This window comes from Seriola lalandi, unplaced genomic scaffold (assembly GCF_002814215.2).
Source record: "Seriola lalandi dorsalis isolate HSWRI2012SDOR001 ecotype SW California unplaced genomic scaffold, Sedor1 jcf7180002054408, whole genome shotgun sequence".
NCBI lineage: Eukaryota > Metazoa > Chordata > Actinopteri > Carangiformes > Carangidae > Seriola > Seriola lalandi.
In genome coordinates this window covers 1,233,305-1,259,191 of record NW_019524961.1, presented here as the reverse complement: position 1 = coordinate 1,259,191, position 25,887 = coordinate 1,233,305, and the positions used below count along the sequence as shown (strand labels likewise).

Genomic DNA, 25,887 nt, shown 5'->3' with positions numbered 1-25,887 from the left:
CTTCAGAAATATGGTGTTGTATAAATATACAGTAGAAAAAACCAAACACTCAAGTACATGCAACTCAGAATTGTAAATAGGTACAGTACACCCGCTTGAGTACATGTACTATACTTTCCAACACTGCTTTTTACTTCACGTCTGATAATTTAATGCCCTAACTATAATATCTCATGAGGAAAACAGGACAAATGTCATGACATTCTCCTGTCAGGACCAGAATCAGAATGTAAAAGGTACAAATTTAACAAGGGAATATTCATCTATTTAGGAAACTGGCAGCAAAACTGCCATGTAATTGGCATCCTCCGTATATGGCAGGTCTGTTCAGCAGATAGCTGTCAAAATCACATAGACCAGGTTCATTTAGATGTAAAAAAGTGCATCCAAATCTTGTAAACAACAAAGAAGAAACAAATCTCTGGAGATGTGCTGTGTTTGGAGTTTAATTTGGTACTGCTGATCCCCTGGAGTCTGTTAGATAACTCAGGCCTATAACAGAAACCAACCCCAAAGCCTCTGAGTCAGATGGTTTCAGTTGTGTTAAACACTTGATGGCACAAGCTTCTTTTTACAGTGTTTGTCAATTCACCAGCCTTGGGCAGCGTTCAGCAACACACACAAACACTGAGCATCACTGTCAAACCACTGGAAGATGCTGCTGCTGTATTTACAAGCCACATGAGAAACAAATATAGTTTCTTAAAAGACATTCACATCCAAAATGATGAAAATGTCTTTTTCTCGTTTATTTACTTAATATTTATATATTTTTACAAAATAAAAAAAATATATGAAACAAAAAGCTAACAAGTCTGCAAGGATTTGAGAAAGAAAAGGAGAAAGCCATCGAACAAACAGGGACTACAGTACTTGTGTTTTTTTTTATATATGTACAAGACAAGTTTATCCATTTAAATTTTTTTTTAAAACGCACAGTACAAAAAGAAAAAAATAAATCACTGACAAAAAAAAAAAAAAAAAAAAAAAAAAAAAAAACCCATAGTACAATTCTGTCCATCAGTATTCAATGCTGCAGTTTTCCTTACAATGTCAGGGGACAGGCGGTGGAGCAGGGAGGAGGTGGGGGGGCCTCAGAAACAAACAAAATAACACACACTGGAAGGCAGACTGGGTGTGTATTGGCCTTGGAAATCATTCTAAACATCTCTTGCAGAATAGGTGCGATCTTTATGCAACATATTTATAATTCATGGGAACAGTTATTGTACAGGTGTTGGATAATGAAAAACCCTGTGCTAGGCAAAAAACAAAGCACAGTACACAACCACGGCCCCTGTGTGTACAAACATGCACGCAGTCACATGACAAACACACTTTCCTCACAGTCCAAGCCAGTGAGCTCGCTTATATGTCTTTATATATAATATATCTATATTTGGTAAAAAATAAACTTCACAACTCTACCAATTTAGAGAATTGTTTCTTCAAACTTAAAATGACATAAAAATGAAGAAAAAAAAAAAAAAAAAAACATTTAACAGCAATTAATCAAACTACTGTGTTTGGATATTTTATGTGGGAGGGAAGTTTCCACCAAAATTAAGGAGTGGGGAGTTGAGGGTGAGAAATACAAAACCAGCCTGTCCCCCCACCTTCAGATATTACATCATTCCTCCCCATCAGCAAGAAAAAAAAAGGGGGGAAAAAGACCAAAAAAAAAAAAAAGCACAGGAAATGTTCATTCTTTTAGAAAACAGTTCTATGTTACATACAAGTGAAAGAAAAAGGGGTGGGGCGGGGGGATTAACATGATACAAATTCCCAACACTCAATATTTCACCTCTTGACGGTGTATTTCTATAACCATTTAGCTCCGATCTCCCCTCTTTTCTAAGCCCCTCCTGTCCCTCCCACCCATCCATGCATCATTACAGTGCTCGTTCTCTAGGCACAGCACCTCCTCTGACCGCAGTCAGAGCTGCAGGAGTGCTGGGCCAAGAGACTGGGGAGGGAAATCTTTGCAGGAGGAAGAGGGAGTTTATATGTGGAGACTGTTTGCGGAAGGAGTGATGAGCCCCCTCCTAGCTTCTGTCAACAGTTGGGGGTGGGGGGGCCCAACAGCGGATGTTAGTTAGCCCCCCAGTTGTAGCTGTTGTATGCCGACTTGTTGATCTGAGACTTCTGCTGAATGGAGGCGTTCTGGCTACGCTGCCCAGTGCCGCTCTGCAGAGGGAGGAGAGAGTTCAGTGAGCCGTCACATCATGCCATGTGTTTACTCAAATACTGTGCAGCTTAATGACACGACGAACCTCTATACACTTTATGATTCACCCGCCAAGGACAATTTTAAATGGCACTGTATGAGTTTTTAATGGATATACCCATCAAATAAATGTACAACATATGCTTACCCTTGTGTATCGGTGGCTACACAGGCATGTATAAGGCATTCACATGCAACATATTAATCTGAACTGAAAAGCGTAACCTGTATACATAACATCGGTTGCATTAGTTCGTCCTATGTAACAATGTTTCTGTGTTTTATGTTCATCTTTCTTCAGTACTTAATGAATATTCATCTTTAAAATTAAACCAATAATGGCATGTAACACTAGGTGTTATACATTTGGACCCTTTATGAAAATCATCTAGGCTTCCACACCAACAAATATATTTTGTGGTACTAGATGTGATGTGAGGACGACTTCAATAGCTATACTAATTTTAAATCTGTCTGCTGATTGTGAACTGCCAAAAAAGCTCAAAATCTCATTCGTGTAAATGATGGATATATTTATGCAAGATCATTTTGCCACTCAGGTTGTGTCCTACTTTTTATATTTTGGCAGTTCCTCATTAAAAAAGGAGTGAAACATAGAACCCACACTGCATTGCAACTTTCTCCCTTGTAATATTAGCGTACATGAGACCTCTTTTTCTGACCAGCTGCACTGAACTACAGGTGTGAAAGGTGCACCGACAGATGGAAGCAAACAGAACAAGCATGTACATTACCTGTCCGTCCTGCTGCAGGTGGTGGTGCAGAATTTGAGAATGGGGTTGTTGGTGCGGTGCCAGGATGTGCATGAATGGGGCTGGGGCGTAGCCAGCGGCAGCCGGGGGGTTGATGGGTCCCCCACTCCCTAAAGCCGAGGGCAGGCTGAACGAAGCTGCCGGCGTGCCAGCGTGGAAACCCTGCTTCTCAAACGACTGCAGGGAGGAAGAGAGAAAGAACAAACATGACATTTTTTTGCTTGATTCAAACTGTATTTGGCCAGTCTCAGTGACAACCTAAAACACAAAGTAATAATTTAAACGCAGTTTTATCATATGCCATTACCATATGGAGAGAATAAGGGTCCATTCCTGTGAGAAAGGGTTTAGAATATTTATCGAAACATTCATGTTCTGTAATTACCTGCGTCTTTGTGTAAACAGACCCTGAAATATCTGGTACCCCCGTGTTGCTTGATGTCACAGAGACTCCTGCAGAGACAGGGGAAACAGGACATAAACTTAGTCCAAAAACTGGTCAACTGAACATGTAAATGGGACTTTGTCACTTAGCAAACCATGACCAGCCACATGGTTATGAGATTTTAATCTGCATAATTATTAAATGGTGTATTAACCACAGGGAACCTAATATCTGTAATTCTATAAACACTTTATATATGTGTGTATGAACACTTTCTGAGAGTGTCTGAGAAAAAAATGCTTTCGTTTCAAAACAAAAGAGAATCCTGGGAAATTTCAGGTATAGTATCTATGTCATCATAAGTTCATAGATAATAATAGTAGAATTTCCCTTTAATGACGACAGAGACAGGGTGAGGGGATGAAGAGGGATGAGATGAACTGGAGGAGGGATGAGGAAGGTGGTGTAGCAGTGTGTCAGTTCCAGTCAGCCACAGTGGTTTAAGCCTGACTGTATCTGGTGGTTACTGCTCAGGTTGTTCTGGCACACACTGACCCCCTGTATCGCCACGGAGACGTAGAACAGGGTCAACTGGTGTGCAGAAAAAAAAAACCCCAAAAAAACTCACTTTCAAGTCTAGTGCCGTTTTCATGACAAAATGTTAGTGTTTTTTTTTTGTGCTTAGAGGAAAGATTTAAAAATGTGTTATGATTTTTCCACATGTTCAGTCCTAACTGCAATTTTCCTACTTCTATTGAGTGTACAACGCCTGAAGGAATGAGCAGTGTATTCTTTATTAGGACTTCAATTAATTATTATTCTCATTAATTTAGTTATAGATTAATAAAAATGGTTATTTTCCCAGAATAAACACCAACCTATAAAATAAAGAAATATCAAAAAAACAAAAAAAAACAAAAAAACAAAAAAAAAACAACCCCATTGCAATTTCCCTGGCATATCTAAATCGCTTGTTTTGATTGACCAATAGTCCAAAACCCCACAGGTATTCAGTAAGCCATCAGACAAAGAAAACCAGGGAATATTCTTATTTGAAAAGTTGGTACCAGTAAATTATCAAATTGTTATTAATTTTCTGTCAATCTACGACATGATTAACTCTTAACACTGCATACAAGTCTATGCATTTCATAACTATATCTTTTGGCACTCATGTTTTCATAGGTTTTGACAGCCTTTGTCTACAACTCTTGTGATTGGAAAAATCAATTCAAATGAAGAACCATTTGATGGAAGAGCTGCACAGTTGTTCTGCCATGTTCAAATCTATGGACACTCTAACAGGACGTAATGAAGACGCTGTGCCTTAAGACAAAGAAATAATTTGCTCTTGTGCAAGATTCACAGAAATACTCGAGGTTGGTGCCATTTTCTTCCATCATCTTGGTTGGGTACACAATCCCTAATTCTCATCACATTTGTCATGGAAATGCCACAATATAACACTCAAAATATCAGCAGAATTACCCTCAGGCACATCTTAACAAAGTAAATTTGTTTTCATTCCTGTACCCGATGTGAGTGGTTGAGTGCAGCCGCTTTTGATGAAGCTCTTCAAACTGAATATTCACACCCTGCTGTTATTTAAATCACAGCTTTATTATGATCAAGAATCGCACACATTTGTTGTCCTCTCCTGGGTTGTAATCTACTTCACCCACAGGACAGCGAGCTCGTTACTCTGGAGACGGACATACCAGCAATGACGACATGAGTGAAGAGCAAGCAACACGGAGGGAAAATGAGACAGCATCAACCAGAGCAACTCATCATCAGTTTATGGCAGCCAAAGCCCTTGTGAGCTGCCACATTTTGTCCATAAACCTGATAATTAATCAACATAAAACCAGATTGCATTGATGATGAGTGATCCTGGAAGACGACAGACAGAATGGCAGACAAGGCTTGTAAGAGAGGCAGGCTGCGTTGGACTGTCTAAAAGCGTATGTAGTGACGGGTCTTCCCACAGGCACAGCTCATCAGCGATGAGGCAAAGGAACGAGAGCAAAGAGGGGGAGAAGGATGGTTGGTGACACAAGGAGGAAGACGGGAGGGACAGGGTTTTTTTTTTTCTTTTTGTTTTAATTTGGCATGTGGCGGCACTCACCGACTCCAGGCCCGGTGACAGAGCTGGCTGGCTTGTTTTGTGCAGAAGCGGCAGCGGCCACGGCAGTGCCGTATCCGCCCTTACAGAAATCCCCACTCCCTGAAGCCTGGCCCACATCCTCATAGCCTGCAACAGTCAGACACACAGCCGCAGCCCACAGCGTTAGACACACCAGGCAGGGGGACGCAGACCTGCCTCAAATAGCATTTGCAAATAATTCATAGCGTTTGTTTGAAACTGTGTACCACATGGACAGGTTTTACCAAATTATGACAATACAGATAGTGTCAAGTCTGGTCGGAAACAATCCCAACATTTGAATACTTTGCTTTAATGATCTGAACTTTGACACCAACTGCATTGTCCTGTGTGGCAAAGCCTACCCATCCAGTACAACAAGCAGGTCAGATTCAACGCTAACCATCATTTGCAAGTACTATTTGACCCAAGTCTGAGGGGAGGAGGTGGGGGAAGTGAGGGGGCAGGCAGGGTGTGTGTGTGGGAGGGGAGGGGAGGGTGGGGAGGTGGAGAGTGAGCTTGAGTTGGGTGATGGCAGAAAGCAGCAGATGATGCAGCTTAGAACAAATAGGTGTTTGCACATGTGACCAAAGGCTGGCTATTGAGTGACGATTTAAAGCATGAAAATAAAATACAGCATCTCTGAAAAGGAAAAAAAGAATATAAAGTGATGGAGTGGATACCAGAAGGCCACTAGGAAATTATGAAACTGCTGAAAGAATATGGGCTCGAAGAGGAGTCATTAAGGAATATGGGAAGATGATGGGTGCTCCATTTGTAGATGTGTTTATGACGAACGTGTGTGCAGGAGATGGGGTGGATGGTGAAGCCCTTGGGCGAACTCCACTTTCTGAAATGAGCAAAGCAAGCCACGGAAGACAGCAGGAGACCGATAATCTAACCCCTCCGTTATTTAAACTGGTATAGCCGGGCACTTCTGATCAAGCCCCTCTTCTCTTTTCCATTTAGGCTGAATGGTAGTCCCATATATTTTATCATGAGAAGCGATTTAATAACAGTGGCAGACGTCATTATGAAACAGCTGAATTATTGAGTCATGTTCCTTGTGTGTGCAGGCAATGAAAATTGTGTACAAGATGCAGATGCATTTCCAATAGACACATCTAAACCTGAACAATATGCTCATGGTTGAAAACCCTCTGGTTAACTTTGACGCCGACAGTTCAAGTGAGAATCAACAGACAAGAATGTTTTATGATCCATTTACAACCATCCTGACAGAAGCAAAACAAATGCCTTTACACAAGCATCATGTTTATGCTTGCAGATGCTGCAGAGCTCAAATGAAATATGCACTCCACACCAATGACAAACCAATGGGCTCATTGTGAGAAACAGCACAGAGTTATTGGTATGCAAGTATGTATAGAGCAGGACCTTCATGACCTGCATGACCTCTTTAAACATGGCGTTTCGATATGGTTTAGTGTCTCACCAGTGCTGTATCCATGGGAACCATAGCCACTAGCCTGCTGGAAAGGTGTGGCTGATGCATTCACGCCGACATTCACACCGTGTTGCTTTGACGAGGTAGGAGCCACCTGGATGAAAACAAAACATGGTATGTAATTTCATCATGTCAGCTAGGGGAAAAAAAAAAAAAAAAAACAGAAACTGAAGAGTTGTGACCAAAGCTGCATAAGGAGAAAGGTCATGGAAATCTTGTTTTTTTCCTCTCATTTGGAATGTTTTTATAGCTGAAGAATGAGGAAATACTTGTTTAAATTTCAAAATACAGCCCGATACTTGCACTAGAGAAAAGGTCACATGGACATCAAAATCATCTACCCTTCTGTGGAACATTAATAGACACTGTTAAAATCCTGCCACCTGTTTTCGTTTTGATTTCATAATATGTCTATTCCTAAATGAGAAAATATTAAAAACACAAGAGCCAACTCAGGGTGGGAGCACAGACAGTACAGGAATCCAACAAGGTGGCAAACTTGTGAAAAGTGTTCTCACCGGAAACACAGCAGGTCCGTACTGGAAGGTATTGGGCAGGCCTGGCATGCCAGTGTAGTATGGGAGGCTTGTGTAGCTGTAGCCAGGCGGCAGCGCTGGGTTAAGGAAGGTCTGCTGTGTGGTGTGGTGTGTCTGGGTCTGGTTCTGTTGTGTTTGAGCTAATGTTGTGGCTGGAGCCGGGGATGATGCATCACCTCGACCAAACTTTGATAAGTCTCCTGCAAAGGAAAGGACAGAGTGTGAAATTACTAAAAAGGTATGAAAGAATCAAGACTGCAGGTAAGAGCAAGACTAGAATCACCGTCTTGCGGTTGCATGCCTCCGCCAACCAGCCAAGTTGCAGAAAGCGTTGAATAATGGCCAGAAGAGTTTTTGCAGAACACCATCATGTCACAGTGAAGTTTGACCATTTGGATATAAAATGTCATCACTTCATCATTTTATCTTATTAGACATTTTTGAAAAATTTTGTCATAATAAGTGTATGAATTTGTGAGGTCACAGTGACCTTTGGCCACCATATTCTAATCAGTTCATCCTTTAGTCCAAGTGAATGCTTGTGCCAAATTTGAAAAAAATTCACTCAAAGTGTTACTGACTTAACGTGTTCACGAGAACGGACAGACTGACTGATGGACAACCCGAAGCCTTGGCTGCTCTGGCTGTCACCAGCATGGAGGCATAAAAATGGTTACATCTGAGCTAAAGGACATAATGAAGAATGATAAAGAAAGGTGTTTTGGCTTATTGTGAGTCAGTAGGAAGGTGTTGAACCATTTATAAGCTGGATAGAATATTATTAGTTAATCACACAAAATGATTTATATTTATCCCACTGCCTTTTATCTTTGTAAGAGAGCATTCATTCATATCATATTGCCAACAGCAATAAACACTTAATACTGGAACCGTATTTATAAAGCCATGTGACCAATATTATCCTGATAAAGTCAATGTGTGACCACAGGTAGATTCACCGTCATCAGGTTTCGTTCAATGACCACAAAACCAGGATTTTTTTCTTTCTTTTTTTCTTTAAATTACATTTATGTCAGGATTATTGTATAAAACTAGGTATTCATCAGCTTATTCTTCAATGTGCAGCTAACTATTGAACAGACACAGTGAGCTACACTCAAAAAGTGCAATTGTTAGTGGATGGCTCACCAGAATAAGGGTTGCTCGTCAGGCTGCCCTCTCTGCCAGTCAGTGCTGTTGTGGGAGTTGCAAAGGGGATGCTGTAATAATCCTGAAAAGATAAGAAAAAAAAAAACATATATAAAAAAAAAAAACCTGATGTATGACTTGTGCATTATGTTTTTATTGCAGCAGTTGAACACTCACCAGCGGTATTCTTGTCTGCAGCATCTGTAGGTCATCATAGCCGTACACCTGAGGCTGAGAAAATGAAAATGGTGTTACTAACTATACCAATAAAGCAACATAAACAATCTGGTAAGCATGGGTAAAAATTTGAGATAGCTTTGAGACTGTCCTGAGTTGATCATGAACTTACAGGGTAGGCGTGCAGTAGTCCTGGTGCCATGATGTACGGGTTGGGCAGTAGAGGGGGCACTCCAGGTGGCAGATTTGGAGGCGCTTTCCCTGTATGCACAAGATGATACAAAATATGCAGAATGTATTGATTTTCTATTCAAGCCAATGCTAGTCAATGCCAAAGTAGTTTGTGCACTGTGAAAATGTATCCACTTATTTTCCAGAGTAAACTCAGGACATCAACTTCAGGAACAAAGAAGAGCTGTTCAATCAATCAGTCAAATCTCAGTTTCAGTTGATACCTAACACAGTCTCAGGTATACATGCGGATTCTGCCACATATCAGTTTTTACTGCATCAAATCAAGTGCTAATAATTCAGTGTTTCGGCTTGCTGCTGCAAAACCATTGCCTTTGCTTCTTCAGAACAAGAGGGGGAGAGGAGAAACGAGAGGTAGATTTTGGAGTGTTTTAGTCACTGAACTTTGCTGTGGTGGTGAGGGGGGATATAAGCCTGCCCCTGCAGCTGAAAAAAAAACCCTAGAGAAAACCGTAATTTCTCCCTAAACTGCATCAATACATGACAAGACTGGATAACACCACACAAGTGTACTGGCACAGGGAGCAGAGAAGAAAACAACTAACATGTGTGAAAAAGAGAGAGAAAAAAAGGACAAAAAGCTTCAGAGAACAAGCAAATCAAGACCAAGATGAGTCAGAATTATGGAAACCCTGCCAGTGATGCTGAGGAAATGGAAACCAATTCATCTAACCCCAGACAAATACATTGGGCTCTTATCAAATAAAGGGTCACAGTGTGTTCGCTTGTTTTTCTATTCAGAGACAATGGTCACAGTCAAAAATACTTTTTAGGCATTTTTTGGTATAGCTGCAGCACAATTGTATACAATCATCTCAAACAACCCCACAAAGTACAATAAGATGAAGCTATCCAGACAAGAGAAACTTTCCAAAACTCTGCCACTTGATCACACAATCAACAATAAAAGTTATATAGTTATATATCACTATAATTCTAATAAGAAAATTAGAGAGCTATTGATTACATGTACAGCAACACAAAACAAATAGCTCTAAATAGTTATAAAAATCACAGAAAAGCTCTACTCTATGCATGGAGCACAGAACAACTTTTGAGCAGCAATTTATAGTGAAGCAGAGTATGGAATCATATGAGCCTGGCAGTCCACCTTATTGGCAAGTTATCCAGAATTCTGTGGTCCTAACACAAATAAACAAAGCTACAACCCACTTAACTCACTATTGCTACCTGTATATTGTCATGGAAAAAATAAGGTATGCGAAAAAGACAATGTGAAGGAGAAAAACCTTCCACACTTTTAATTCTTGTTCAGAAGTTTCATAGCGCATAATTAAGATGAAAAATTGTCTGAAGGGGGATGTGGATATTTTCCACTGATGTATTTATGTTTATGTCTAACCTGAGGATGCTGCAGAACTGCGTGTGGATGACGAAGTAGCTGAAGAGGGAATGGCTGAAGCCGTCGTGGAGACTGAAACTGTGGTGGCTGCTGCAGCTGGGGCACCCATGGAGGCAGTGTTGAGGCCCATGGTCAGACTGCTGACGGGGCCAAGGCCAGAAGGGGCTGAAACTGTGGCAGAGCCGACCGAGGAGGCCTGGGGGGCCCCTAGGGACACTTGTGCAGCAGCAGCAACCGAGGACGAGGAGGAGGGGACCGATGAAGATGGCACGGCTGAGACGGAGGAAGGGAAGGAGGAGGAGTGCAGGCTTGAATCACCATCTACGCTGGGATGCTTTGAGATAGAAGGGATAAGAAAGAAAGATGCAGTCAGGACTGATGAAATTACATTTCCATTAGAGTGAATGGACATCTAATGTGTTCATCTGCCATCACAGGAAATGAAGCTTTTAAAAATGCTCATAGAGATGGTACACACCCCTGCATAAGCATGTAACACAACCATGCTTTCTGTTTGGTTAAAAAAAAAAAAAAAAATACTAATGCCATTTCAATGTTTACAAAAGCAAAACAAAAGATACAAAATCCACATGATGATATGTTCTGGTATTAATATGGACGTAAAATGTGAAAGACTAACCAGTAAGCTTGAGTTGGATGTCCGGACTGAAGATGGAGCAAGGCTGTTCTGTTGTGGTGGGTGAGAGCTGAGGAGGGAGAGGAAGGTTCAGAGCATGTTTCACTCATCACCAAATTACATCACATCTACTGATAATTGTGTTCACCAAGAGGTCATAACTTAAAATATTTTATTTCCTACTATATTATGCGTATTCATTTAGTTTCAACTCACTTGTTGTGCTGAGGAGGGGGAATGGTGCTTGGAGGCAGGTCTTCACTGTGCCCAAGAGCACTAAGGGATGTCTGATTGGATGTAGTCAACAAGGAGGCAGGACCTGAGCCGCTGTCTGTCAAAGTGCCCATGCTGGAAACCGATGCCGGCGTGACTGAATCAGAGGCTGGCTTGACTGATACTGCAGAGCCTGCTGCAGCTGGGGAGAGAGTGATCAGGAAAGATGTGTGAGCTGCATATGTGTCAGACAATGCTTGTAATAAAAAGAGCTTTGTAAATAGACGCTTACCTTCCACAGATTGCGTTGCTTGTATTGAACTGAAGCCATTCTGTAAAACCAACAATGAAGGTGAGCTCACAGGTTTCTATGGAAACAGGCCATTGATAAGAAGTTGAAGAGTGTTGGGCTCTTGGAAACAGTCACCAAAAAGCTTGTTTGATATGCAGAGCATTTTAACTACAGGTCAGGTTTGAAACCAGCAGAGCATTACAATGAGCACAACCTAATAAAACGAAAAGAGCTGGAACAATGAGGGGATGGAATAACACCATCTGCACTGAGTGTGCAGTTTATTAAGAACACCTGCTCCCTTTGGCATTTTAACACACGAGTTCAAGTAATGATCTCTAAAAGAGTTTAGTGATGAAGACAGAATAAAGGGGTTGACCCAAACTTTAAAAAAAGAACCTTGGGGCCACTATAACATAACATCCATTCAGTGCACATTGTACTACAACATGCATGCAACTAGTTTACTGTCACTTTTTTCTTGTGGGAACTTTGGCCTTACCTTGGGTTGCATATCCTTCTGAGGGGAGGAGGAGACTGAAGGAGGGTAGCGCCGTGCCTGAGGTGCTCTCTGATCGTACAGGTCCATCTGGCTGGAGTTGGAGAGAGCTGGAGTCGACTCACTGCAGATTGTAACGGTATTGACAAGACCGAGTTTGACTATGTTCTTAGAGAACAATTAGTGGAAATTGGTGAACATCATAAAACTTTTAAAGCCAAATTTCAAGACTAGAACATGCATCATTACTTTTAATAGATGCTGTATAAGACAACAGAGAAACTTCAACTGCTTAATGCCCAGTCATTTTAAAAGTGGTATAGACACATTACAATAACATCTTATTGTCAAATGTTACTTTGAGCTGGTTAGGATATTTTAGGTTTTTCCTCCTCCAAAATATTCACATTACATTTGTACACATGTTGTATATCTTGTTGTACCAACCTGCTGGGGCTCGTGTAGAGGCTGTTCTGAACCTGGTTGGCTGGTGTGGTGGTGGTAGGGGTGGACTCGTACTCTGGTAGAACTGGTTCTGACCCAAACTGTAGCGCTCCAAACTGAAGATTGAGGCCTGAGATATCTGTTGAACCAGGCATCTCCACTGCCATTGCTGGAATCTGAGTAAGCATTAAAAAGCATTCAAATCGGGGCATTAAAAACTCAGTCCGTTCTCATAATTCTTTCTTCAAACTCCGGTTCAAGGATCAAAGGCTTGCTTTCACACCCAAGACATCAGATCCATGAAACATGACACATTACTTTGGTCCCAACACAACCCAAGCGCAACACCAGTTATGGCAGGATAAGTGGCATATCAATACAAAAGTCACTTTCATCAGATTTGCTTAATGTGGGTCTTTTGAGAATTTTGAGCATCATTTTTGAGCAGCATCTGAAGAAAGAGCCTGTCCATCTGCAACCCATCCAAATGTAACTGTAATTTGAAGCATACCTTAGTTGTAATGGAGGTCCTCTTCTTTTGTTGTTTGAGTTTGTGTTGCTGCAAAGGCAGTGGACTTGAGCCCTGGGCATCTGAAGAACTTGGAGAAACTTGCTGACCTAGAGAAGGGACTGCTGCCATTTTGGGAAGGGAGGAAGCAGGTGGAGGCACCACATGGGGTGAGGATGTTGTTTGTTGGGGTAAGGAAGAAGATGAGGAGACAGAGGAGGAAGGAGGCAGGCCTTTGTCCTGCAGGAAAACATCCAACATGGACGAGGTTGAGGTGGCGGCCTGGTAGGGCTGCCGCTTTGTAAAGGGCGTATGGACCGCAGACTCCGGTTGAGTCTTCAAGTCTGCACAATGAATGAGGGCAAAAGAAAGTTAGGATAGAAAACCCCAAAACCAGTTCAGATTGTCCGACAGTGTAAAAAGAAAAGATATACATCTTTACTTTTACAAGCTAAATATTGAATATAATATATACAGTACTCATTATCCTTACTATGCTCAAGGGGATTGAACAAGTGTTTCAACAGATGTATTTAGTTTCATTGACAGTAATCACAGTAGGGTGTCATCTCACCATATTGTCCCAGTGAGGTGGCACTGGTGTCCCAGGATGAAGGGGTTGTGTTGGGAGGTCCCGTCTGGGAGTGCTGGGCTGCCAGCTGGGCCAGTGCCTGGGCTGTTTTATACTGCTCCAAGAACTGAGAGCCAGTGGTCCCTGTGCTACCTCCTTTAGGGTCCCCAACATCCCCGAAACCCTTGCTCAGCATGCTGACCTGCAATGTTGGTAGATTGTTAATAGAGATACTTATCTAAAAAATGCAAATATTGCTGCTACATTAATGTAATTACAACATGATGTCAATGGTCCTTTGCTTTTCCTGTGTGGTTAGGATGTGGTTGAGATATAAGAGGTGAGAGATAATTTTGCATCAGTAAGTAAACTCAAGAGCCAGCATGTATATAGCTGCATAATTAACAAATACCTCAATGGGTTTTTTTTTTTTTTTTTTTTTTAAATGATGAGTCTCACCATGCTATGCTGGGTGTAAGGGGTGCTGGAGGATGTTTGGGAGAGTGGCACCCCTTGCTTGGAATTGCTGAAAACCAGTGACTGGGACAAGGAGGGAGGCTGGGTGGCCTCCATGGGGGGGTTTTCTGTCTCTGAGGAAGAGGATGGGGGAGTCTTCCCAAGGAGCACCGCAAGGTCAATCCTAGAGCAAAGGAGGAAAATTTATTGGACATTTAAGTGGTGATTGTGTCAACTGAACCTTTATTTTCACTACATATCACTACTATTTACTATCTTAGGGTTGTAAAATCTGGTCATTTTCAATTAATCGTCATCTTCTTTTCGTAATTATTTGGTCTATAAAACATCAGAAAATAGTGGAGAAAAAAAAAAGAAAGAAAAACATGTTCAATATAATTTTCCAAGTGGATGTATTCAAGCTCAGGTGACATCTTTAGTCCAAAACAGCAATAACCAGTTTACTATGCTGCAAGACAAGATAAAGGAGCAGATCTCTTTGATTCATTGTTGACTCACTTGAACAATTGATTTTCAAAAGATTAAATAGTTTCAGCTGGAAGCTATTTTTAAACAATCAATCATCAACTATTTTTGATAAAACATGAAAAATGCCAATTGTTGTGTTGGAATGACAACAAAAACAAATAAAAAAATTCTTCATCAATCAAATTAAAGGCCACCTTGACATGATATGATAAGGCAATTAAAAGTGACTTGACAAAGTCACAGCTCCAGTTGAGCAAATAAAAAGTAACACCAAGCAAATGTAATTTTTCTCTCAACCAGTTCCCTACGTGAGGGTCAATAAGGTGCATAAATGACCCACCTCTGTCCTTTGGTGATGGTAACATTCTCTTGAGGCAGAGGCATGGATGCCACACTGGAAGCTGTGAATATCTTGGTCTCTGAAAGCTGCAGAGGAAGATGGACGAAGTCCAAGTTGAGAGGGCAAAAGTACACATCCAGAATTAAAAAGAGAACCAGTCCTCTATTAGTGAAACTGTGCTAAAATCTATAACCTCAGATTTTTTTTTTTTTTTTTTTAAAAGAAGTGCTCACATAATTTTATATTTAGAGCACTTGCATGAGGTTAAGCCCACAAACACTCACATCCTCATTCCAGTCCTCAGTGCCCCACTCCTCTGTAGCTGTCCTCCAGGCACCTATGAGTCAAAGACAAACCATTCAATATTATTGTGATAGTCAAAGTGAGCTTCAAGCAGAGTAAGGAATGCATAAAACAAGAGAAGTGAAGACATGTTTACCAGGAGCAGAGTCAAACTTAGGTGGGTAATTTGTTCCCTCTCCTGCAGAGTATTCCAACCCTAAAGACGAAGACAGAGGCAAGGAGATCAAAGTTGAATGTCATGAAAAGAGATGATTATCTTTTATTCACCTGGGCACACAGACATCTGGACATAAAGATCTGTGAGGAATACAGATCGTCTGGGATCTAGGCATTTGTAAACAGTTTGCATGGTTGATGAAGAAGGCTTCTACGTCCAGCATCAAAAGGCAAGTGTCCTCTGAACGTAAGTGAACCTTCCTTTCATCTTTGACAGCGCTTCTTTGGAATGCCAAACATGATTTTAAAATTGTTTGGATGGTAAACAGAGGCTTCATTGATAAGATTAACTTCTCTTACTGGAGGGCAACCTTTCTAAATTAACTTACTAGCTCCCTCCTCCAGTTCCATGTTTCCCGTGTTGTTCCAGGTGCTGCCCCCTCCATAGTTTTCTTCTGTCTGGGCTGGCTCCGCATAGTCAGCAGGGTTGAATGTTCTGGGAAAGACAGTGATAAAAAAAATAAAAAAAGTTGAGCTGAGAATCGAGTAACTAACCATTTCCAAAAACATCAGCCACAGGTGGGAGCTCACACACAAAAATCTGGCGTCCATTTTTTAATCCTACCTACTACAGGTCAATGTTTTGAAAAGGCTGAGCAGAAGCAAATCTGCTTAGTGGTTTAAACCACTAGTGATTTAGTTGGTTTTCAGTGCATCGGTACTCTTTGAAGTAAGTCTCCAGCATTATTATTATCATTACGCTTTTTTATGTAATAGAGAGGTTGTAGTAGGAAGACAAAAAGAGGAAACGGTACGAGACTCAAGTGAAACCAGTGCCTTCTTTGAGAGTTTGTACGATGGAGACATGCAAATGAGGAGGAGTAGGCATCTAAATACTATTTTGTTGTTCCCAACAACTCCTTTCTGATACTGCATGTCTTTCTTTAATTTGAAACATCCATGTATGCTGAAAAAAATAAGTCTGATGCAACCTAGGTAATGTGATGAAGAACAACACTTTTTGTTTGAGTCAAGCCAAGCAGCTTTCTTTATTTCTCTAGGATTCTTCAGGTTCAAATCTGAGGGCATTTATGGCTTGCATGAACAGATTTTACATCAGTTTTCAGACTGGTCATATCTATTTCATATCCTATTAATAGAATGATAATACTTTCTGTTTTGATCATGTCTTGTATTACATCATCCTGTTTTATGGCACTCAAAAGTCTCCCTAAGGAAAGCAAGAATAACAGACACACTAGAGGCAATGCACTCACCTCTCACCTCCTGCAATATCATATCTGGGCCCCTTATCAATCTGGCTTTAGAGGAAAAATAATGGCAACAATTACAGGAAGCACAACAAAGTAATAGTAGAAGATAAAGCTTTTGTTTTTCAGACCACAATCCAGAGCATAAGCGTAAGCAAAATGCCTTTGATCTACCTGTGCCAGTACTGTAACAAACACTCTACATGTCTGTCAGTCACTCTACTATGCAAGGCAAGCCAGTGTGCTTTTAGTGACATTTCAAGAAAACCAACTCACCAGAAGTATACACAATGCAACCACAAATACAAACTGTTTCTTGCTAGATGATAGCAGTTATACATGAGTACATTCAGAAATCCTTTTCAATGATCCAGTGTATCTGCAATCTTTTATTTGGTCTTGCTATGGAACCACACTTGTTACAGGCATTTAATACTTGCTTTATCTTTACACAATGATGCATATACTCTGTGATTAACCATGACCAACTTAATAGTGAACTGTCTTAAAAATAAATCCTCTTTCCATGAGAGTACAACTACACTTTGTTCAGTTTCTGTAGCTGTGTCATAATATATTAAAATTTCTGGCTTGTATATGCAAACTAGGAGAGACCTATAAGGATACAACAAACTTCGACTGCCGTTTCTTCCCACAGTTTCTTCTCTGCAAATTCAAGCAGAGACCTCAAATACAAAGGCTGCTAACAGTTACCCCAAAGAAACAGCACTGTAAATGAGCCAACAAATGCTGTGGTACAACTGAAAACAACTGGCTACATAATGAATGGAGCTGTGTTCTCTCGTTCTTAGCAATATCTAGTCTCCTTTTACACCAGGAAACATCAGGAATGGATGAGGTTGATATATGCAGCCACATTACATGCTGCAGTTTCATCCAACACCACTCTGGTTGCGACATCCACATTACAGTGTGTCACAATTTGAAGGACAGTTAAACTGGATCAGATTTAATACAAATCTTTAAATCATTTGATTCACTGATAACACTGTCAAACACTATCAAATACACAAGCAGACTATATGTATGTTCCTAAAAGTGGAATACAGACAGAAGATTTCATTTTTAAGCTCCAATCTAAAATAAGAGAAACTAAAATTTCTTTTGGCCTATTACTTCAATAGCTATTATGGTCCAATACTAAACACTTAAGACTTGATTAAACAGTGTTGACACTCTGGGGAACACCTTTAAACATCATAATATTGATCTACTATATTGCAATAAATAATGAAAATTATTGAGCAATGTAGCATTAGTGAGGTAGTAATGACTTAGCTACAAGCGGATCTGCTTCATGACAGAGGTATGGTGTAACTTTGATTTTCTAGTAAGTGTGCCTATCTGGCCAAGTTGTCCAGCTAGCATTACCTATATGTGTAGTTCTGAATACTTACTTCATCTTCATATCGGCCACTGAGTGAATGAGTGACAGTGAATTTGTGATATTTCCAACAAATATCTTTGATCAGCCTCATCAACAGTAATGAATTGTGGTGCTCCTTTCCCTTGTGAGCTCACAGTATTAATTTACAAGCTGCCTCGGCATCATGTCCAAAGCACTAGCACAAGATACCAATTGCAACACACATGATGCCTGCTCCCCCACCCCCCCACCCTCCAGTACACACAGTACACAGTAAAAATCTGATCAAACACCTTATCTGTTTAAAGGCTGCTTCTTTTAAAGCCATGTATACTTCTTAAGTCACTGTGTTTAAATGACACTGAAGCCAAGCTGGTAAACCATGTCTGTTAGCAAAAAGAAGCAAAAGTCATCACAGAATAGTTGTGGCGTGGGGTGGACGCTCTCAACATACAAAAAACAAGCTTACTTAGAACCAGCATAAAACAAAACAAATATTCCTTTAAGACATGCAGGTCAATATCTGAGTCCACACTCTACAAATATGCTGAAAATTGCATTTCCACAGGATCAGAGAAAAACAGACCATAAATATCCCTTAAAGACGTATGATGTTTTGTAACCTTATAGTTATATTGTCTGCAGCACCACCTCAACAAACCTGTTTTGTCAGCAAAGCACCTCCACCTTCTGAGCCTCTGTGTACAAATATATATATATATATATATATATATATATATATATTTATGGCATTCTTATAGTGGGATTGAAGTACACATTCAATACTTGCTTTAGTAAGAGAGAAAATAACATTCAGCCTTTTCTTGGGTGGAAGCCACTCAGCCCTTGACCTCCCTAGAGAAAGCCACATTATGTCACATGCACTACTTCAGCAAACCCTAAGGGGATTTAAAATCTATAACTGTAGAATAATATAACACTACACCTGACTGCTTATCATCAAAGGCAGGATATTTGTTATAACAACTGAAGCCCTACTGCAATGTTGCCCATTAAATGACAATGAAATGAATCAAGAATGCCACCACAGTTAAGAGAAGAAGTACTTGGTTATGACACCTACAAGTCAAGCTGCCAGTATAAGATGCCAGCTAATCAACTGACATGTTATTGACTGTGCACACACAAACACACAGAAATTGATACACAGAACAGGCAAAACACAAACTGAATAATACTACAGCACAGGGCCAGAGAGCAGAGACTGTGAAGTTAGCCAATTGGGTCCCAGATACCCCTCTTAGTAGGTCTATCCAAATTTCACTCTAAAGAAAATGTTTAGACACCATACAGTCTCTGAAGAGAGACATCGGGCTAATGCTGTTCCATCCCATTGGCTGATGTATGTTCTCCTTCCTTTGGATTAAGACTAAACAATAAGCTGGGGTCCTGCTCTCTGGTGACCATGGCAACAGGTAAGAGAGGAACAAAAGCCCTCTGGTTTTAGGCAACGCAGGTGTTCCCTTACCCCATGCCCTGCGCTGAAAATCTGCCTCCTCGCCGTCCAGATACTCCTGGGGAGACAACAACAGCTTACTTCAATTTCCTAGTTTGAGAACTATTGTCACAAGAAAGAATGGCAGCATTTTACGTAAAAATAACACCCAGGATCCCATCTCATTTTAATTGTATACAATTCCTTCACCAAGGAGTTTTAATAAAGACGATTACAGCAACTTACCAACAGTCCCTCTTCCTCTGCCTCGTCCCCTTCGGCCTCGCTCTGCACCTCTTCCAGCTACTCCAGCCTTGCCGCCATCCAAACCATTCTCCTGACCACGAACTTGAGTTAAGAAAAAAGAAAATGGCATCAAATTTAGACACTACACAGCAGATGCAGATGTCAAAATAATAATGTTAAGTAAAATGTTTTATAGTTTACAGAGAAACTATGTCAAAAAATGTTGTATTGTACTTCAAACCAAGATGTGTTGTGATGCTCCACTGAATAGTTTAAATTATTTTCATGCAGGTGATATCATCCATTTTTTATTTTATTTTAAAAAGGTTTTATTCTTTGGAACCTGTGCAACTTTTCTATTCTCAACGTCAAACAGATAGCAGCCAAACTGTTCCCACAAGTTTAAAAGCTACTGTTCATGCAACCCAAACATTTTCTGTTGCTTCTTTAGTTTAGAAGTCTTCCACTGATGAACCATTACATGACTTTCATTTAAGGCACTACAAGTAATACAGCCTTGTTTGACAAATGACTCATCCAAATTTGCAGATAAATTCAGGAATCCTAAGCTCTTGTTGCTTATGCATGGGTCAAAGTATACCGTTACTTTAGTTGAGTGAAATGTGACAAAATTCAGGAGAGGAAATTATATTTTGTAAATCGTAGACATGTATGTTGCAAATTTGAACATGGAGCCCTACCAGAGGTTGCGTTAGACTGTCTTGTTGTCCGACATTTTGACAAAGTCAAATAAAAAATTTGTGATAATCTATTACCACCAATCATTTTAATTTCAATTTTTAATGATAATGAAACACAGCATTTAATAGCATTTAATTTTCAAAAGGAAGTTGGATTATGCATCTAAGGACATGGAGAGAAAAGATGACCAGAGACACACACTGTGCGGTCACTTTAAATGTCAACACCACATGAAGAATGTGAATGAATTTCTTTTCCTGCTGTGACAGCGGAGGACACTAAAACACTGCAGCCATTGTGCCTAAACAGGCAAATATGAATGCTACAATTTACAGAATTAGACAATTACAATTAAATAAACTTGAAATAAAACCATTAACGTGAAATTAAATTGAACTCAATTAACCTGAACTCAATTAACCTGTTGAGGTCTTGCTTGTCCTCAAACCTTCCTCCATGGATTTAAACTGGGTTCCCACTTGAGCGCAGTCAACCACACTGGGAGATTGCTGCAGAAGCAATTGTCAGTTGTTTTAACTTCTTTGCCTTGAACAGAAGGCTTCTCATGGCCGTAATTTAGTTCTGATGGCTGAACTTGTGCTCTGCTACCACACCTGAGACCGGAATTACCAACACGACTTCAGCCTGAGGTTTGAAGTTGGAGAATATTTCTCTTAGAGAAGTGATCAGAATATGACAAGACTCTTGTAACGTGGGATTTCCACAGAACCTGTCGTCTAACTCTCCTCTAATCTGTCAAAATGACGGACAGTGTTCAGATTTTTCTTTCACTGTTGAAACAAATTTGTTAATGAAAATATCAAAATGTTTTTGTATACCTTGTTAATAGATAAATTATAAATATTGCATTGGAGGAATGGTAAACAATGGTGCAGCTATAGTGAGCTGGTTAAATTTTAAGTGTCATATTAGAGAAATGTGGCCAACCTTGAACTTGTCATCAAGATAACATAAGACAATGTGCAATTTCTGTTGTATAGCAAAGCATACTCTGCATGCATCCAAAGCTCTGGTCAAATTTACTTATTATGCAGGTATCCCACCCATATGAGCATCTGGAATTTATATTCTTGAGTGTCAAGTGCATGGAGCGCTTTCACAGATAAATTTCAAAAGCAGTCAAAGTAAAAATAGAAGCACAGCAGAATCAAAATAAATAACTCTAAAATACCGCACAGAGGAATTTGTGTGGGGAAACGGGCGTTTAGATTTAGAAGCACAACTAAGTAATAAACAAGTAAACCCACAATAAAGGCGTGGTAATCACTTACACTCTCGTCCCCTGCTGGCTCCGCGGCCCTTGCGTGGAGCTCCACCCCGACGACGTGCTACATCTTTCTCTCCTCCTTTCTCCCGGTTCTCTTTTCCTTCCTCTCCAGTCTCTGCTTGGTTGGTCTCCTTCTGGCCTGACACCCCTTTCTTCTTCCCCACCATTTCCCAAGAGTCCTTAGGAAGAAGTAAAGACAATAAGACAGTGTTGTTAAGTCAGTGTACTGCTGGACTTATTAACTTTGTACTGATTCACCAAGATAGAGAACGCTCACTGAAAAAAAGTGAGGGCCAATTCAAGTGCATCTTAACATCCCTGCCATTATCACAGGACAATGTGTTAAAGTTAAAACATTATCAAATCTAAAAGAAATGTATATATTAACAAATTTTTCACCAGGTGATAACTCTACGTGGCGGCAGCCTCTTTAAATTATAAAGTGAAAACAAAAACAGATTTGGTTCCTCTTGTCGGTAATTTCCCACCAAGTCATATTAAACGAGCCCATTTCTTTTTCCAAGTCTTTCTCCCTGGATCTTGACAATCTAAGTGGCTGACAACCCCTCATCATGTCTGTTTAATGCGCTGTGCATTTCCACTCTTTTCTGGACTCAATCCACTCCCCATGTTCTACTGGTTACATTTATATCACAACTTGTATATACAGAACTATGAGGGCTCGCTTAGATGGTCTTTGGTCCTGCACTTGCAAGGTAAATTCATACACTGCAATCTTTAAGAATTGATCATATGTTAACTAAATGAGTTGATCACTGTGTTCACCCTCTTGTTAATTAATTTAATTGATAAGGTGTGAGATGAATAAATTTGAGAAAGGATTTTCTTAACTAACTGTCTAAACGAAGAAAACACAATCTCTGTCCACATACATCCCATGCTTAAAACCGTCACAAGAGCAGCACTCATACAACATAAACTGTTAGTTCATTACCATAGTTATCTAACCCAGTGTAGCCCTGATTTCTCCAGAACCTGGCCCTCACAGCGCTAAGCCCTCACACAAAGCTAATACTCACAGTGTCTGGGCTACCCTCCAGCAACACGTTAATGGCTCTGTTGACATCCCCGTTGCAATCGTGCAGTGCAATCATAGACTCATCCTGGTCTTTGCCTGTGATGTCAATCAGCTGGAAAAGAAAGAGTGGCATGATGAGACACAGACGTGACCCCTGGGTGACACTCCTGGCATTTCATTTATAGAAAGGATGTTCTGCAGACTTGTATTTAAATAAAAACAAATCACAGTTAAGGAAACATGTAAAAAAAACAAAACAAACAAACAAAAAAAAAAGCAATTCTGTAATAACTCTCATTTCAGCGGAAGGTCAGAACAGAGGGTTAGCTACAGAACAGTGCAGAACAGTCCATCTGCTCACCTGTTTGACCTTCTCTTCAAAGTCCGCATCATTGTGGTCTGAAATCATCTGCGCGAGTCGGATCTGCTCTGCGGTAGCCTGTTTCAAGAGGAGTGAAGCATCCAACATGTGTGTGAACAAACAGAAGCACAAGCTTTGCTTTTTGTAGAGACAGAAATGACAAACTCATATTTAGTCATTTACAAAATGTCTAAGTCTAGCTTTAAAGTAATTATTAACCAACAAAATAATAAAACAAATAATACATACTTTGGTTACAGTGACCTTACACTGGAAAAACACTTTTCCTTGCTACTCTGTAATGGCATAGTATTGTATATGGAAAATGAATTTCACTTTGAACATTGAACCCATTAGAGTTGATTATCTCAGACATGAAACTCAAATGGCCTCCATCTCATGGGAACTTGTAGGATCTCATGCAAACTAGTATTGCATAGTATTCCAGTTATCTATCTAAATGGTATGTCATTAAAAAAAAAAAGGATCCAGCAAGAAACAGACTGTGTGCTCAACTTTTCACTTATATTTTGTATGCTGTTGTCAGAGAGCAGGAAAAGTAGGCTTTTTCAGAAAAAAGCAAACAGACATTCTAATATTGATACAACACTTTTATCAAAAATTATCCTAAAAACAACATTTTCATGCAGCCGTGTCTCATCCAACATAAGCACTGCCATCAGTGGCTACAAAAGTGACTCTACAGTCATCACACATGCTTCAAGACTTGCCCAAACACTACATTATAAGTGTTAAAACCTGTGTGATGTTAGCTGGTCAATTTAGAAACTGAGTTGATCAGTGTAGTTAAGACTGTAACTGTAATCCCAAAGCCTACTATCAGGGATCCCCCTACTGATTGTCAAAATATGGTGTCAACAGATCTGAAACTTCTCAAAATGGCTGTAACTGGAACGTTTTTTTCCACAGTCCCTTAGAGAGCATATTATGCTGAGCTATGCATATAATATTTGAAGTTATATTGACAATTCCAATTGTTGATGTGTGCACCATTTAGCTTTGTAGCCAGAAACTTTGCATCTAACAAAAAGAAGTAACATTTAGCAATACTTGATGTGACTGCATTCAACCCTGGTGCAAGTCATTTTGCATCTGGGCAGTGTGACAGGTGGTGAGAGTGAGGGTACCTGAGGCCTTTGCTTGTGCTGTGTCTGGCTCTGTGTCTGGCCCTGTGTCTGCTCCCAGCTGCCCCGGGCTCGGTTCCCGCCCATGGACGTCATCATTTACAGTATATACAAATAACAGTATTTACAAAGGAATAACACCTAAGGAGAGAAAGATGAGAGAGGTATTACAGACCTGTGACTATGACCTACTTATGTCATATGCATGTCTGGTTAACTTGAATACTACTTCCTCAAACTGCTTGGTAGCTTATTGCCTAGTGGGGGGGAAGCTCAGCAGTATCAAGAGGACACCATCAGCTTTGTTTCCGACACGTCTGGAAAACGTTGACAAAGGATGTTTTTCAGCCCCTTTCTAGGACAATGTCTCAAACCAAAGCTAGTCGCGGGTTTGACCCGGGAAGCTAGAGTGCCATGGTACACTGGGTGTTGTTGCATACCAGGCTTACTAGTGCATAACATAGGTTAACTTATTCTCCTTCTCGGGACATGATGCAACACTTTACATATCAAAATAGCCATGGTAGTGTTCAGTTAACCTACATTGTGAAACGACATCATATGATCACAGAGCCAATGACAGATGGATCTACACTGAATATAGCATCAAATGAGAGAGAGAGAAGATACAAACACACAGTTCAGTCAGCCAACTACACCTCTGTTCAACAGCAAACTGTTAACCTTGTTATCGACAGCTACTCCTTAATCTTGCATACGTTACGTAAAACCCTGTGTGGACTAGCCCACAAACAAGCCTAAAGCCAGGCCCCGTCGAAGATATCCAATTCCACTAGCCAGCCACATGGCCAAAACGCTAGCCAACTGGCTAATACTCGAGGGGAGAGCAACCAGCTTTCAAGTCTTGGTGGGCTTCCGCTTCTCACGGCTTCACCTCATGGCGACTACGAGGCTAACTTTAACAGCCGCTGGCTAACCAGCTAACTAAGTGCCGATAACTAGATGTACAACGTTGAATTGATAGCGTTAGCTGACTAAGCTTGATGGTCAACAAATTAATAAGCTAATCAACGACAATCGAGCAATGAAGCTTTCATGTTCGACTGGTCAAACCAATAACGCCCATGCCACTCCGTTGCCACTAGTTGTCTGCTAACGACTGTTAGCCATGCTAACTCCACGAACTAACGACGTTTCAGATAGCTACATAGCCAGGAAACGTTGGCTAGTTAGCTACGTTAGCAAAGCAGCGGCTTCATAAACTACACCACCACTCTGCTACATTCTCAATCAGTCTGGCCCAGGTGTAATCTGACGGCCGGGCTCTCGACATGGAAATACCGAGGCTAATGGCAGGCCTGCAGGCCCCTAAAATGAAAATAAATAACAGGCGATACTGACCAGAAACCCGGCTCAATATTAGAGACTGCTACACAACCGACCGACAAGTGGTCTCGTTGTCGACCTTCTAGTCGGATTTAGGACAGGATATAATTCCTGAACCCCAAGTTGATACAACTAAATTGAGAAAATATAACGAACCGACTCGCTCACACAATAAGCGAGAGACTGAATTTACCTGTTTCTTTTCCACTCTGACACCACGGAGAGCTGCGTCACGTGGTTTACACAGCGCTTCGAGGAAAC

At 40.6% G+C, this 25,887-nt stretch overlaps 1 protein-coding gene across 6 annotated transcripts; it reads right to left on the bottom strand.

Moving 5' to 3' along the window:
* Positions 1 to 428: 428 nt before the first annotated feature.
* Positions 429 to 25,887, bottom strand: ubap2l (ubiquitin associated protein 2-like). Of its 6 annotated transcripts, none has more exons than XM_023409833.2 (30): positions 25,820 to 25,887; positions 24,283 to 24,420; positions 23,135 to 23,212; positions 22,775 to 22,885; positions 21,739 to 21,913; positions 19,745 to 19,846; positions 19,532 to 19,577; positions 16,662 to 16,706; positions 15,774 to 15,880; positions 15,365 to 15,424; positions 15,210 to 15,262; positions 14,926 to 15,011; positions 14,100 to 14,280; positions 13,644 to 13,842; positions 13,073 to 13,413; positions 12,565 to 12,737; positions 12,121 to 12,241; positions 11,619 to 11,694; positions 11,330 to 11,528; positions 11,117 to 11,183; positions 10,477 to 10,810; positions 9,034 to 9,122; positions 8,862 to 8,915; positions 8,685 to 8,766; positions 7,518 to 7,735; positions 6,988 to 7,093; positions 5,514 to 5,639; positions 3,386 to 3,453; positions 2,983 to 3,177; positions 429 to 2,187 (listed from the first exon to the last, which is right to left on the bottom strand). In XM_023409833.2, the coding sequence occupies exons 2-30, from the start codon at positions 24,376 to 24,378 to the stop codon at positions 2,092 to 2,094; spliced, it is 3,684 nt and encodes a 1,227-aa protein (XP_023265601.1). In that variant the 5' UTR covers positions 24,379 to 24,420; positions 25,820 to 25,887; the 3' UTR covers positions 429 to 2,091. The 6 variants fall into 6 exon arrangements, with proteins under 6 accessions (XP_023265601.1, XP_023265603.1, XP_087031151.1 ...); XM_023409835.2 differs by lacking the exon at positions 25,820 to 25,887 and adding an exon at positions 25,642 to 25,799; XM_087175025.1 differs by lacking the exon at positions 25,820 to 25,887 and adding an exon at positions 25,642 to 25,799 and having other exon boundaries at positions 11,619 to 11,658.